Below are 14,059 nucleotides of genomic sequence, written 5' to 3' on the forward strand. Positions count from 1 at the left end.
GCGCACCATTCCACGCACTGTAAACGGTAACAACCAATCACAGCGCACCATTCCACGCACTGTAAACGGTAAAAACCAATCACAGCGCACCATTCAACGCACTGTAAACGGTAACAACCAATCACAGCGCACTATTCCAGGCACTTTAAACGGTAAAAACCAATCACAGCGCACCATTCCCCGCACTGTAACCAGTAAAAACCAATCACAGCGCACCATTCCACGCACTGTAACCAGTAAAAACCAATCACAGCGCACCATTCCACGCACTGTAAACGGTAACAACCAATCACAGCGCACCATTCCACGCACTGTAAACAGTAACAACCAATCACAGCTCACCATTCCACGCACTGTAAACGGTAACAACCAATCACAGCGCACCATTCCACGCACTGTAAACGGTAACAACCAATCACAGCGCACCATTCCACGCACTGTAAACGGTAAAAACCAATCACAGCGCACCATTCCACGCACTGTAAACGATAACAACCAATCACAGCGCACTATTCCAGGCACTTTAAACGGTAAAAACCAATCACAGCGCACCATTCCCCGCACTGTAAACAGTAAAACCAATCACAGCGCACCATTCCACGCACTGTAAACAGTAAAAACAAAATCACAGCGCACCATTCCACGCACTGTAAACAGTAAAAACAAAATCACAGCGCACCATTCCACGCACTGTAAACGGTAAAAACCAATCACAGCGCACCATTCCACGCACTGTAAACAGTAAAAACCAATCACAGTGCACCATTCCACGCACTGTAAACAGTAAAAACCAATCACATAGCACCATTCCACGCACTATAAACAGTAAAAATATACTATAGCTACGCTACATCGTGTTCATTAGATGAATCATATTCGATTACGAATGCGATATTGCGTAGCTTGTCAGTGTTAGTGTTTTTATTAATGTCATTTATGTTTTTGTTAATACAGCACACAGCACTAGTCAACTAAATGAATGTAACATGGCAAAGATGAATGCTCTTTTGAAAAGTTGAATGTAAGGGAAATTTAATTTTGGAATTTCTGTTGTCTAATGTGATATTGTTGTTCTTTATTTATTTCATTAACAAGATGACTTGTTGAATTCATTTTGGAAGCGATGACTGATGGATGTATTTTTCAAAATGGATATATTGCGTTTTGGAACTCTTCATATAAACCATAAATGTATAATAAAATTGCAAAGAGGCTGAATCATTGCTGAAAAAAGTACAATTATTTAATAGTCATTTTAAAGCAATGAAAATGATCAAATGTACTATTTAATAAAACAAACTTTAAAATTTACGGATGGATGGATGGATAGACAGACAGACAAATAGAAGGTAGATGGATGGATGGATGGATGGATGGATGGATGGATGAATGAATGGATGGATGAATGGATGAATGGATGGATGCTATAGCTACAGTTCCAACTGGAAACTGATGACTGACTGCTTGCAGAACTTTGAGAAAGCCTGTTTGTTAAGCAGTGAACAACTGCTGTTTCTCATTAGACGGTTGCAGAATACAGAGGAAATATAACCCCCCCCCCCTTCAGCACAGACAGTCAAAACATGATCTGAATCTTCTGTCTGGTGTGCTGTCATTGGTTTTCCCCTTAGCGCTGCAAACCGTTGCCATGGAGACCTCTAGACCAGCACACATACATGGAACTATTTTGACTAGTTCTGCGCATATGGAATAGTTTATGCCAGTGATTACACAATATGTAAAAAGCAAAAGCCGCTCTTTCATGGTTGAAGGTCTGGTTATTGTGTCAACAACAGCCTGTCATAACAGTTACTGACTCACGTCTGCCTTTCCACTCGCTCTTCAAATACTCAGCAGTGCCTCTGGAACAAAAAGCAGATCAAAAAGCATGAGTATATCCTCTGTTTTGATTTTAGCAGGTCATCGCAGGTCTTATGAATTGGTCTAGTCCAACTTTTATGTATTAGGTTGTTGCGTTTCATATTTGCGCACTTTCTTTGTCATGGCAAAGCATGTCTGAGTTTACCTTCTACTGCTTTCACACTCATACACACGTGTGCAAAGATATAAACTTTCACACAATATACACTTTCCAAAAGCAGCAGTCCGGACACAGTGAGGGAATAGCCCACAGAAAACACATGAATGAGAATCAATCAATAATCCAACTAGTTAGACAGAAATGTTTGTACACTTGACCCTCAAACTGCTTTAGATACTTTGAATGGTGGCTTATGTACAAGAAAGCATTTCTACAGTAGGTTACAGACAAACAAGTCAATTCACACAAACCCCAGCTTCCACTTAAAATCAAATGCTTCAGACAGTTTGTTCAACAAAAATATTACATATGCATTTATTTATCATAATATTTACTATATAATATTAAAATATATATATATAATAATACAGGAGATATGATAATTATAATAAATTACTATTTCATTTATAAACAATAAATAAATATTATCTTTTTAATATCTTTACTAATAGATAAATAAAGAAAATACAAATAATAATCATAATAATAGAATATTAGATTACTAGTGAGTATAACTAATAGAAATAAAATAATCATATTTATATTTAGTATTAATCATATTTATAAGTATGATTAATACTAAAGTGATCAAAGTAAATATTATAATGCAAATATTATAATCAAATAATCAAATATGATTATTATTTGTTATTATTTATTTGTTAAACTTAATTTTTAATATTAGAAAGTTATATACATTATACAAATATTGTACATAATTATTATACATAAATCTCTTTGTTTTAATTTGTTAAACTTAATGAGATATTGCACTATTTATATGAAAGAATTTAGCAAAAATGTCATTGCAAGGGCTATTCTAACAGAACTACTCATAGTAGATACATATTAGCATTTTGATAGAAGACTGTCTCAAATGTGTGTAAATATTTGCTGGGGAATTCTAGAAGAGTTTCACAGCATCCATCCTTAAAGTATTTTAACAACCTCAAATATAGTCGTCTGAAGAACTTCAAAGCCTCTCGTTTCCTTTAAAAGTCGTATTCAGTGTCCTTTGATAGCTTTGTCAACAAAAACCCCGAATGAAGAAGCTGCCTACCCTTGAAATCCAATATCTGACTGCTGACGAAACCTGTGACAAGTTCTAACAGTGCATTAAACACGAAAATTAAAGCTGAATATGGAACATCAAAGATATAGAGGGGATGAACATAAAAATATAGACGTGAAGGTATTCTTGTGGGCAAGGAGCCCTTCTTCCTCACAGTAGACGCACAAGATGGGAGGGTTTTAAGGGAGATTTACGGAAACTTCTCAAATTCCTGCCTGATTCCATAGTAAACACATTTGTCCACCTACTCAAGACCAGCTGCATGACCTCGAGGATAAAAATCTCCATTGTTAGATGAAGAACCTTGACAAGTCATCATTCAGTGAGGTAAAAATCAGGTCACTCTCTTCACCTCTATTGTTTGCATCTTGGCATGAGATTTGAACTTGGAGAATGTCGTGTGAATGAACTGCCAACTGATGTGTAGACTTTAAACAGTGTAATGTGCACATCTGCATATGTTTGCATGTAAAGACGCAAACTGTCAGTTTAAAAATGAGTCGAGTAAATGATGAAATCCAAAATCACCAGCGACTCACCAACGCTTTGGTCTCGTCCTCATCTTTGTAGTAGTACAGCTGGTCTCTTCGCAGGACGAACCAACGCGTGTGCCAGGTCTTCACGAAGCCTCCTTGCTTCCGGAGCCAACCGCAGCGGAGAACGTCCTGCCTGACCGATCCATGGCCGTGATGAGGGCTGTTGCCTGCGCTACCAGCCTGTTCATCCATGACCAAACCAACAGAACTTCCTGTAACCGAAATAGAGATGGAGACGGGTTAGTTTTAGCATATGATACTGAACTTAAAGCAAGGTTAGACAGGTGTTCTAATATTAATCCAAAGGAAGGATGCTAGCGCCGCCCTGTCACTTTATCCATGCCACAGTTGCATTGTCAATTTAAGTAAATATATTCAAAACATTAGTTTAGCTTCTAAGGTGAGAAAGGCATTGCTCATTTATTAGGGAGAAAAAAACTAAATGCTCAGGTAAATATTGTGTTTACTTTATAGTTATTTGTGTAAGACAAAGTAAACATAAAATGCATGTAGAAGTAATTATTATGATACATCCCTCGAAAACAATACAAAATTCTACTACTGTAGCATTCAATATTGAAACAAAAAGTTTAAATATTATATATTATTTAAATGAATAAATTATTATAATGTTTAAATATTTGGTGTTGTGTCATTATGCAATTTTAAATTATAGTTATTTATTTTTTAGATTTGATATAATATTGTAATTCTGCATTATAATGCAAACATTATAATTAAAGCAGTTATGATTACTACAAGAAAATAGATTAATAATAAATCATTTATAATAATAATAATATTTATTTTATTTACCTAATTTAATATTACATTTATTTACTTAATGTTATACATATAGTAAATATTATTAGAAAAAATAAATATTATATTATGCTCAACAGAGCTGCATTTATTTGATATAAATATTGTAAAAGTACTCTTGTGAAATGTTACAATTTCTATTTTTATTTTAATACATTTTAATATTATATATTAATTATATATATGTATATATTAATATTTTATATTATCTTTTTTATTTCACTATTCAGTAAGGATGTATTCAATTGATTAAAGATGAAAATAAATATTTTATTCCAATGATAGCAAAGCTGACTTTTTAGCAGCCATCGCTGTGAATAGAAATTTTAAAAGAACGGCATTTATTTGAAATTGAATTTTTTTTTTTACATTATAAAATATTTATTTTCATCTTTAATCAATTGAATACATCCTTACTGAATAACACTGAATACTGAAACAGAGCAATGCACTGTGTGTACTGTAAGAAATAAAACAAGGCGGCATGTAGTTTAAAAGATGGCAAGTAAAATAAAAAGCACATCTGAATGCAATACAGTTTCATTATTATCCAGAGCGGCTTACTTTAAAATTTGTGCAACCAAATCATGTTTTGCGCCAGTAACTGAAAAAGTTAGTCGCGCAAGTGCCACCAGTGGAAAAGTTTAGTGTAGTTCCCTGAAAGCATTAAAAATTTCACTTCTAAACAATTGCTGAGGTGGAATTAGAAGTGTGTATCTGTCCGCCACAAGAGAGACAAGACAGGGAATCACATTCTGCAAAACAGGGCAGTCGGCCAAACACCTGACATTCATTTAAGTGACTGTCTGACATCCAGGCATGAAATCATAAAGGCTGTTTTATGTGAGTGTTTATGATTTTAGATGAAATCTTTCAGAGAAGGAGGGGCTGAAAGTGCTGCCAGACTAGAATCTTCATGTTTGTGCCCATCGAGATATCAATATCATGTCACGCCTGTCAGTGGAGATTTGTAACTCGCTGCCTCAGCACAATTGTGTGTTGTTTGCTGTTTGTGTGTGTGTGGGATACCATTTCCTTTGAGTAAAATCGTTTTTCTTCTTCTTCTTATCTTTCTTTCATCCTCCCATTTAACAAAAGAGTGGCACTGAACTTTAAACTGAGAAGACATTCATCAAAACTGGCCTTTTTTTCTCAGTGCAGCTTCATTCTTTCAGAGCAGACCAGAAGTCCCTATCTACCTAGACAGCATTTTAAGCATCGTACATGCACACTTGACTTTACACAATATTACACAGCAAGACTGATGCCTTATAAAAATTCAAACATATACATATAATTTTGACAAAAATGTCATGTAGCATTGGGTGTATCGTATTGCAGAATAGGCAATCCTAGAATACACTGTGATAATCTTAGTATTGAAAATTGGTAGAAATTTGTTCCATATAACTAAAAACAACTATTTAACCCCAAAAAACAAATCTTAACAAAAGGAAGATATCTCTTATGCTCACCAAGGCTGCATTTATTTGATAAAAATACAGTAAAAAAGGTAATACTGTAAAATATTATTGCAACAGAATTATTTTTCATGATTTGTGATTTTGAGGTGATCATGCCGGATCTGCTGTAGAACTGCTATGCTCTCATGCAGAGCAAATAAATAAATAAGAGCAACGGAAGTAATCCTTTTGTTTGTGTCAAAGATAGAGGTCAGGGCTTATTTTCTTTTGCTCTTGGTCTCACAACGGCCTCATTAATGATTCACAGTGCAGAGCCGGAACATGTTGAGCTCCAGACGGGATTCTGAAATACCACCCATGCATCTAATTTCCTCAAACAGTTTCGGAAATAAACTCAGACGATGGTGTTTTTCAATGCTGACAGCAATGGAGACCCAAAATTGGTTCAAACAGGGACACGCACACTCTGTTCTACTTTTTTTTTCCTTCAGTGGGAAGCTGAAACTGTGTTGGTTTCAATACTTTATCCTTTTTCCCCCAATTGAATACACAATCAACGAATATAACAAAGCAATTCATTGGTTTATATCCCACAAATCATTGCTCTGTTGGTTCACTCTATAAAGACAGGTTCCAAAAGTGGGTTTTCTGACAAAATTCTGGGTTCTCCAAAGAACCTTTCAGTAAACAGTTCTTAACAGAACCATTTGTGAAGAACGTTTTAAAAATCTGAAGAACCAAAACCTTTTGTGCAAAGAAAAGTTTCCATGGATGTTAAAGGAACCACTGATGCCCATAAATATCCTTTATTTTTAAGAGTAAAAATGCCAATATGGGTTCCCCAAATAACCTTTCAGTGAACCATTTTTCTGATCTTAAGAAAATGTTTCCACTATAAAAAAAATAAAAAAATAAAATAAAAACCTTTTGTACAATTGAAAGGTTGCATGGATCTTAGAACTATGGAAAGCTTCTTCATGGATCCCAACAAACATCCTTTACTTTTTCCAACCAATGGCAACTATTGCAAACTCTCTAATGTTGCATTGGAAAATCTTATTAATTCTATTGAATAGGTTCATTTGAATGATTAATGTAAATGAACTTCTTCAAAGAATGCTTCAATGATTCAAGTCACTCAGCAGCGTTTAGGGAATATTTAGTTAAATTCCTGCTGCTTATCACTATTTTTACAATAAATTAGCATGCATTCAATAGTTGGTATTTTGTGTAAATCCATCAATAATGCAAAAGTAGCTGGACTATACATTTAGGATGTCGTATAGTTTTGTTGCCTGCAGTAAAGTATTTCACAGTGAGAAAAGCAGCACTGCCACGTTGTCATAAGCACAGAGGTGGCGGTGTTTGTAAGTGTGTGGGTTACGATGAACTCCAGATGGGCTGCTTTAGCAGTCTGCTCGACTACCGTCATCTGCTTAGCAAGTGCAGGGCAGCGAAGTGGCAGTGGAGAGAGACCCTGCTGATGGCTCTGATGGACTGCCATCACACACACACACATAAAGATATAAACATGCAAAAGCTTGTGTTTGGAACACTACCCTTATTATATCTGCAGCATTCAATATGCAAACTGTGTGCAGTATGCAAATTTCGTTTATGCATGGGTGACGTACTACATTTGCCAAAGTACATAGCTTTTAACTCGAGCACACAATGCATGGAATACTGTATCCCAGAGTGCAATGTACAAATTGACAATTGACATTCCATTTCCAAAAATAAACTTCAAGTAATATCAGACACATTTTTTCTTGAACTATCTATTTTGATGAATTCAAAAATAACCCCATTTACTTCCACAATGCATCTTTTTCATTTGAGCGCACACTTTCAAATGGAAAAACGTGCCTATAGTGACATTTCTGCAAAATAACCTTACATTTTATGACACATTAAAAGCTAAATGTCCTGTGAGTGATGATAAAAGTACAGTATCCCCCCCCCCCAAAAAAAAAGAACATGAATCTATTAAAATTATATTTATATTATCTTGGTTGTTGTATGTACATAATAAACCAAAAAACCCTAAACCTAACCATTAGTGTTAACCAAAAATAATAGAGATAAAAAGCATTCACTCAAGCCACCATGACTTTTCAGCTTGCTTTTACAGATCTTTGAGTTCTCTTTTGTGACTCCTGTTTCACAGGAATCTACAATTCAAATTCAATGCTGTATCAGGTGAGCTACCGAGCAAGTTTACTACATCAGAAAAGGTTTAGTGATGCAAACATCAAACATCGATAATCTTCCCCAAAATAATAATTTGTGTGAAAACAAACAAATGTTGTTGGTGTTTTATTGCCACTAGTGTTCATTTCAGCTGAAAACCGCAGTGAATTTTATGTATGTTTTTGGTACATTTCTCGAGTTGAAAATGTAGACCTACAGGTACGTTTCCAATTAGCCCAGGTTGTCCAAAATATGTTTGCTAAATAAACACATGATACATACCATATGAAATATGCATGTAATGAGGTCATGTGGTAATGAAGCATACAACACTTTGAAAAGTCATGTGATTGTACAATGTGTACTGTTTCGCATACTATTTTGGAAAAATATCAGTGCAAGTCAGCATTTCATTCAGAACACAACCGTACAAATATTGGTGGTCCAAAGGATTTCTACAAGTTTGTTTTTGAGATTTGACTATTCTAATGCACCTGGTTTGAATGATGCTATGAATAAAGAGCATAATGAACACAAGAAGAGTAGAACTCTGTCTATGGCTCTGTTATATATTAGTGCTTTCTGCTGTCTGTGTGGGGCGTCACTAAAGTTTCCCATCTATAAACTCCTCTCTGAAGATCCAACAGCTGCGACAGGGATGCAGGGAACACTCAAAATATCAAACACAGACTCTTACCACAATAATCAGACAAAAAAATCTCCATTACTTATTAAAGAAACAACTTTTATCTTGCTCTCAAGCTAAAATAATAACCAGGATGTGCTGGAGATGCCAAATATGATTTTAAAACAAATATCTGTTTGTTGTTCTCATTAGCAGTGCTTGTTAAATAACCACCTAGCAACTATCTCTAGCAACAAAACAACATTCTGGCAACCATTCACATCACAATAGCAACCTAGATGTTTAGTTTGGGTAAGGACCACTCACACTTAGGAAATGTAAAAAAAAAAAAAAAAAAAAAAAATATATATATATATATATATATATATATATATATATATACATAAATATATATATAGACACACACACATACACACACACACATATATATATAAATAGCTGAAGGCAGCTCTTATCAAGGTTCAAGTGTTCAAGGCATTTAAGTACACATGAAAAAAGACATTACATATTATTTAGCAAGCCTGTAACCACCTAAATCAGTGATTTAAAAAAAAGCATTTTTGGCAAGTCCAAGTAATTTATCATACAAATATGATGATTTTATGACTGCTATAGTGCTACCTATGGTCCGATCTCCATAAAATGTGCATGCTTGTTTAGAATCACCTGTCGGATGTGCTCACCTAGTTTCTTGAAATTTTGAGATTTTCTTTAGGCTTTTGGGTATATATGGACATGCACCTTTTCTAAACGATCCCATTATAGCTACCCAAAGGGTAAAGTTCAAATATTGTTTTGATATTTATTGACAAGGCTGCATTCCATTTCACTTTTTTATGCCCTACACTTGCTAACTTCCCTCCATCTCGTTTACTCGGATGTACGTAAGTGATTACATTGCATGATACATTGCAGACTCTCTCCCTCAGTTTCCCTCGATGGGTTGAGATAATGTCCATGTAAACTTCCCTCGTCCACTTGACGAAGTGGAACGCCCTTCAAAATGGCGGAGGGGATTCCCCCGAGAGCAAGTGCTTAGGAAAGTTTGCAAGTGCGTGTCTAAAAGTGAACTGGAACGCAGCCTTAGACAGTCCAGAGAATTGTACTGCAGTGTTTTTATTTTATTTTAATTTTTTTTCGAATCTCAAATCTAGATTTTTTTAAACCTAGGACTAGTTCCCAAAACTAGGCTTTTTACATATTTTCAAATATTTAACAATCAATTAGTGGCTGTTAATTCTTTCAAATTTATCACAGATCTTTTGGGCCATGAGTCAAACAGGCCCACTGAGTTTCATTCTGATCGACCTCTGTTAACCTTGTCTAAAAGGTGCTCAAACTTCATTGGCCAATGGCGGCCATGTTTTTTTTAGATCATATGCAAATACCCTTAAATACACTTGCAGCACTTTGCACAGAATGACACTGGATTACAATTGTCATGTTGATTAGACAATTGATTGTGTTGTTAAAGCCATTTTCATGTTTTGTTCCCATCTTATAGCACCTTTCTAACTTTTAGGCGTCCCTTTGCGAACTTTAGTTCACAAAAGTAATGTTTTTTTTTTTTTTTATGTCACCGTTGACGATGACGAATCTGAGGCATGCATTTTGTCCGTCGTAAGCCAAGGATTCCAACAATATAAGACAATTGACCCTGTGAAATGCATTATTAATATATTTTTTTATTATATTTTTTTTGGTCATGTAAAACATTTAAATAAGCAAAAACTGATATTAATTAATAAGGAAAATATAAATATGTATATAGCTATGAAATTAAAGATCATCTTAGTCATGACAAGACAACATTTCTATACACAGGTCCTTCTAAAAAAATTAGCATATTGTGATAAAGTTCATTATTTTCCATAATGTAATGATAAAAATTAAACTTTCATATATTTTAGATTCATTGCACACCAACTGAAATATTTCAGGTCTTTTACTGATGATTTTGGCATACAGCTCATGAAAACCCAAAAATCCAAAATCTCAAAAAATTAGCATATCATGAAAAGGTTCTCTAAACGAGCTATTAACCTAATCATCTGAATCAACTAATTAACTCTAAACACCTGCAAAAGATTCCTGAGGCTTTTAAAAACTCCCAGCCTGATTCATTACTCAAAACCGCAATCATGGGTAAGACTGCTGACCAGAAGGCCATCATTGACACCCTCAAGCTAGAGGGTAAGACACAGAAAGAAATTTCTGAACGAATAGGCTGTTCCCAGAGTGCTGTATCAAGGCACCTCAGTGGGAAGTCTTTGGGAAGGAAAAAGTGTGGCAAAAAACGCTGCACAACGAGAAGAGGTGACCGGACCCTGAGGAAGATTGTGGAGAAGGACCGATTCCAGACCTTGGGGGACCTGAGGAAGCAGTGGACTGAGTCTGGAGTAGAAACATCCAGAGCCACCGTGCACAGGCGTGTGCAGGAAATGGGCTACGGGTGCCGCATTCCCCAGGTCAAGCCACTTTTGAACCAGAAACAGCGGCAGAAGCGCCCGACCTGGGCTACAGAGAAGCAGCACTGGACTTTTGGACAAATTTTGCATGTCATTCGGAAATCAAGGTGCCAGAGTCTGGAGGAAGACTGGGGAGAAGGAAATGCCAAAATACCTGAAGTCCAGTGTCAAGTACCCACAGTCAGTGATGGTCTGGGGTGCCATGTCAGCTGCTGGTGTTGGTCCACTGTGTTTTATCAAGGGGCAGGGTCAATGCAGCTAGCTATCAGGAGATTTTGGAGCACTTCATGCTTTCATCTGCTGAAAAGCTTTATGGAGATGAAGATTTTGTTTTTTAGCACAACCTGGCACCTGCTCACAGTGCCAAAACCACTGGTAAATTGTTTACTGACCATGGTATTACTGTGCTCAATTGGCCTGCCAACTCTCCTGACCTGAACCCCATAGAGAATCTGTGGGATATTGTGAAGAGAAAGTTGAGAGACGCAAGACCCAACACTCTGGATGAGCTTAAGGCCGCCATCGAAGCATCCTGGGCCTCCATAACACCTCAGCAGTGCCACAGGCTGATTGCCTCCATGCCACGCCGCATTGAAGTAGTCATTTCTGCAAAAGGATTCCCGACCAAGTATTGAGTGCATAACTGAACATAATTATTTGAAGTTTGACTTTTTTTGTATTAAAAACACTTTTCTTTTATTGGTTGGATGAAATATGCTAATTCTTTGAGACAGGCATTTTGGGTTTTCAAAATCATCAGTATTAAAACAATAAAAGACCTGAAATATTTCAGTTGGTGTGCAATGAATCTAAAGTATATGAAAGTTTAATTTTTATCATTACATTATGGAAAATAATGAACTTTATCACAATATGCTAATTTTTTGAGAAGGACCTGTATATATATATTCATCATTATCAGCCACTATTTTGACCAATACAGCAATAAAATCTGAAAACAATGTTATGTCATCACACATTTTGCTTCTTTAGCTTAATTTATACTAAAAAAAATCATACATTTTCAGTAAACATACTATCAAAAATGTGAGTGTTCAGTTTCCTGTCTGATACTGACTCAACTACAGCAGTCTGCAGCTGTATATTTGTTTCTTTATTAGTATATCACTGGAATCCTATGCTGACTATCTCACACTCTTTGACCTTGGGACTGTGAATGTGTGTTTGTCTGTGGGAATATGAAAACAATGTCCATTAACAGGAAAATGCATACAAGAAAATCTCCAGAGGGAACAAAATCCCATGTTTATGGCGAGAAGATGTTTAGGCAATCTCTAGGACTCAGGACTGAGACTCTGATCAGAACACACTGATCTCCAACCTAATGAAAATTCACGACAAAAACTCCATAAAACTGTTTTGAAAATTGATTTGGTGAAAATTATGTGATCATTGACATTCATACAGTGTATCCCATTGTTAAGACTGTAAGTCTGTGCCTCGCATCCTCATTTTCATTCACATTAAATTCAATATGATGTCTAATCTGATGTCTATATGTAAAAACCCACACCTCCTCATTATCATGGTTACATCAATGTAAATGTATGGTACTACAACAAACTATGGTATTTTTAGTAAATATACAGTAGTTAAAAAATGATTCTGAAAAACATATATCAAGAATAAAAGATATTTTTGGTGTTTTAGTGCCATTTTATTATAATGTGAGTGATATGCATGCTAAAATGCAATGCTAAAATATTCTGAAATTCTTCTTCTAAAAAAAAAATTCCACTCTATTCTTTTCTCAAAGTCTGCGAACCATCTGCAAGGTCTACCATGTACTCCTTCCAAAACACTTCCAGACAATTGAAGACCACACTTTTGTTCTCATCTCCATCAACGATTTGAGCTTGGATTACTTTTTCAATGACACTGAAGCTCCTTTTTTTCATCTTAGATTGACTTTTGTCAAACAACCCATGAAGAAAATCAATTATGCTGCAAATAGCTTTAAATTAATGCATCTGCTAAATGATAACTAACTAAATTCTATAACTAGAACATCATGCTTCTGCTAACAAGTAAAATCTCCTGACTGTTCTCTGCAGAAACTGCTGTGTGACTGTGAAAGTTTTTTCTAACATTAACATGCAGATCCAGTCATTCACTGCAGTGAAACCTCAGCCAATGACTCACACACTTTATTAATCACTCCTGATCAATCTTAGAGAACAAATAAACGTTTTAAAGCACCCATTTGGAATGAGTAAACAATGGATGGTTTATTTAGCGGAAAGACCACTGGCTTTCATTACAATGGACAGAAAAGTTAATGTATGCCTGCCAACATTGATCACGAAAAACAGAAAGATCCCAGTATTATGTTCAGAAATGTATGTCAATGCTTGGCTAGTGTTCCCTGGCACACGGATGAAGAAAACATCCTGTGCAATTTTCTGTAACAGACAACTCAATCAGATATAATGGATTACTTGACAAAAAGACTTTCCCTGCAAGGACTTGGAGATGCAGGCGATTTGAGATTTCAATCCCATCTGAAATTGAACCGACCTGTGTTTCTGACACAAGAAACTGATGAAGCCAATTGCATACAGTATGTTTTGGGTATCCTGTGATATCCTGTGGCACACATGATATTTTTATTATAACCTCTTTTGGAACTAAAGGTAATTTTAATGTGGATGCGAAACTTCATGATGCACATTCATTCATATATTTGCCAACTTTCTGAGTTAAATAACTCTTGGATATTCAAGCTATTATGCTGGTTGTGCTGTTATTCAGTTGTCTACACTGTAAAAATAATTTCGATGTTAAATAAAACAAAGATCATTGGAGTGTTTTACAAAAAAATATTAGTTTTTCTATG

At 35.5% G+C, this 14,059-nt stretch overlaps 1 protein-coding gene across 1 annotated transcript in view; it reads right to left on the reverse strand.

The window, feature by feature from the left end:
• LOC132130045 (rho GTPase-activating protein 24-like) overlaps window positions 1–3,888 on the reverse strand; it is an 89,630-nt gene extending 85,742 nt beyond the window's left edge. Inside the window, exon 1 of the mRNA XM_059541645.1 lies at window positions 3,653–3,888. Within this exon, the coding sequence (XP_059397628.1) occupies window positions 3,653–3,841 (189 nt within the window). The 5' untranslated portion in view covers window positions 3,842–3,888. The remainder of the gene's footprint in view (window positions 1–3,652) is intronic.
• Window positions 3,889–14,059: the final 10,171 nt, after the last annotated feature.

Source organism: Carassius carassius, chromosome 47 (genome assembly GCF_963082965.1).
Source record: "Carassius carassius chromosome 47, fCarCar2.1, whole genome shotgun sequence".
NCBI classification, from domain to species: Eukaryota; Metazoa; Chordata; class Actinopteri; order Cypriniformes; family Cyprinidae; genus Carassius; species Carassius carassius.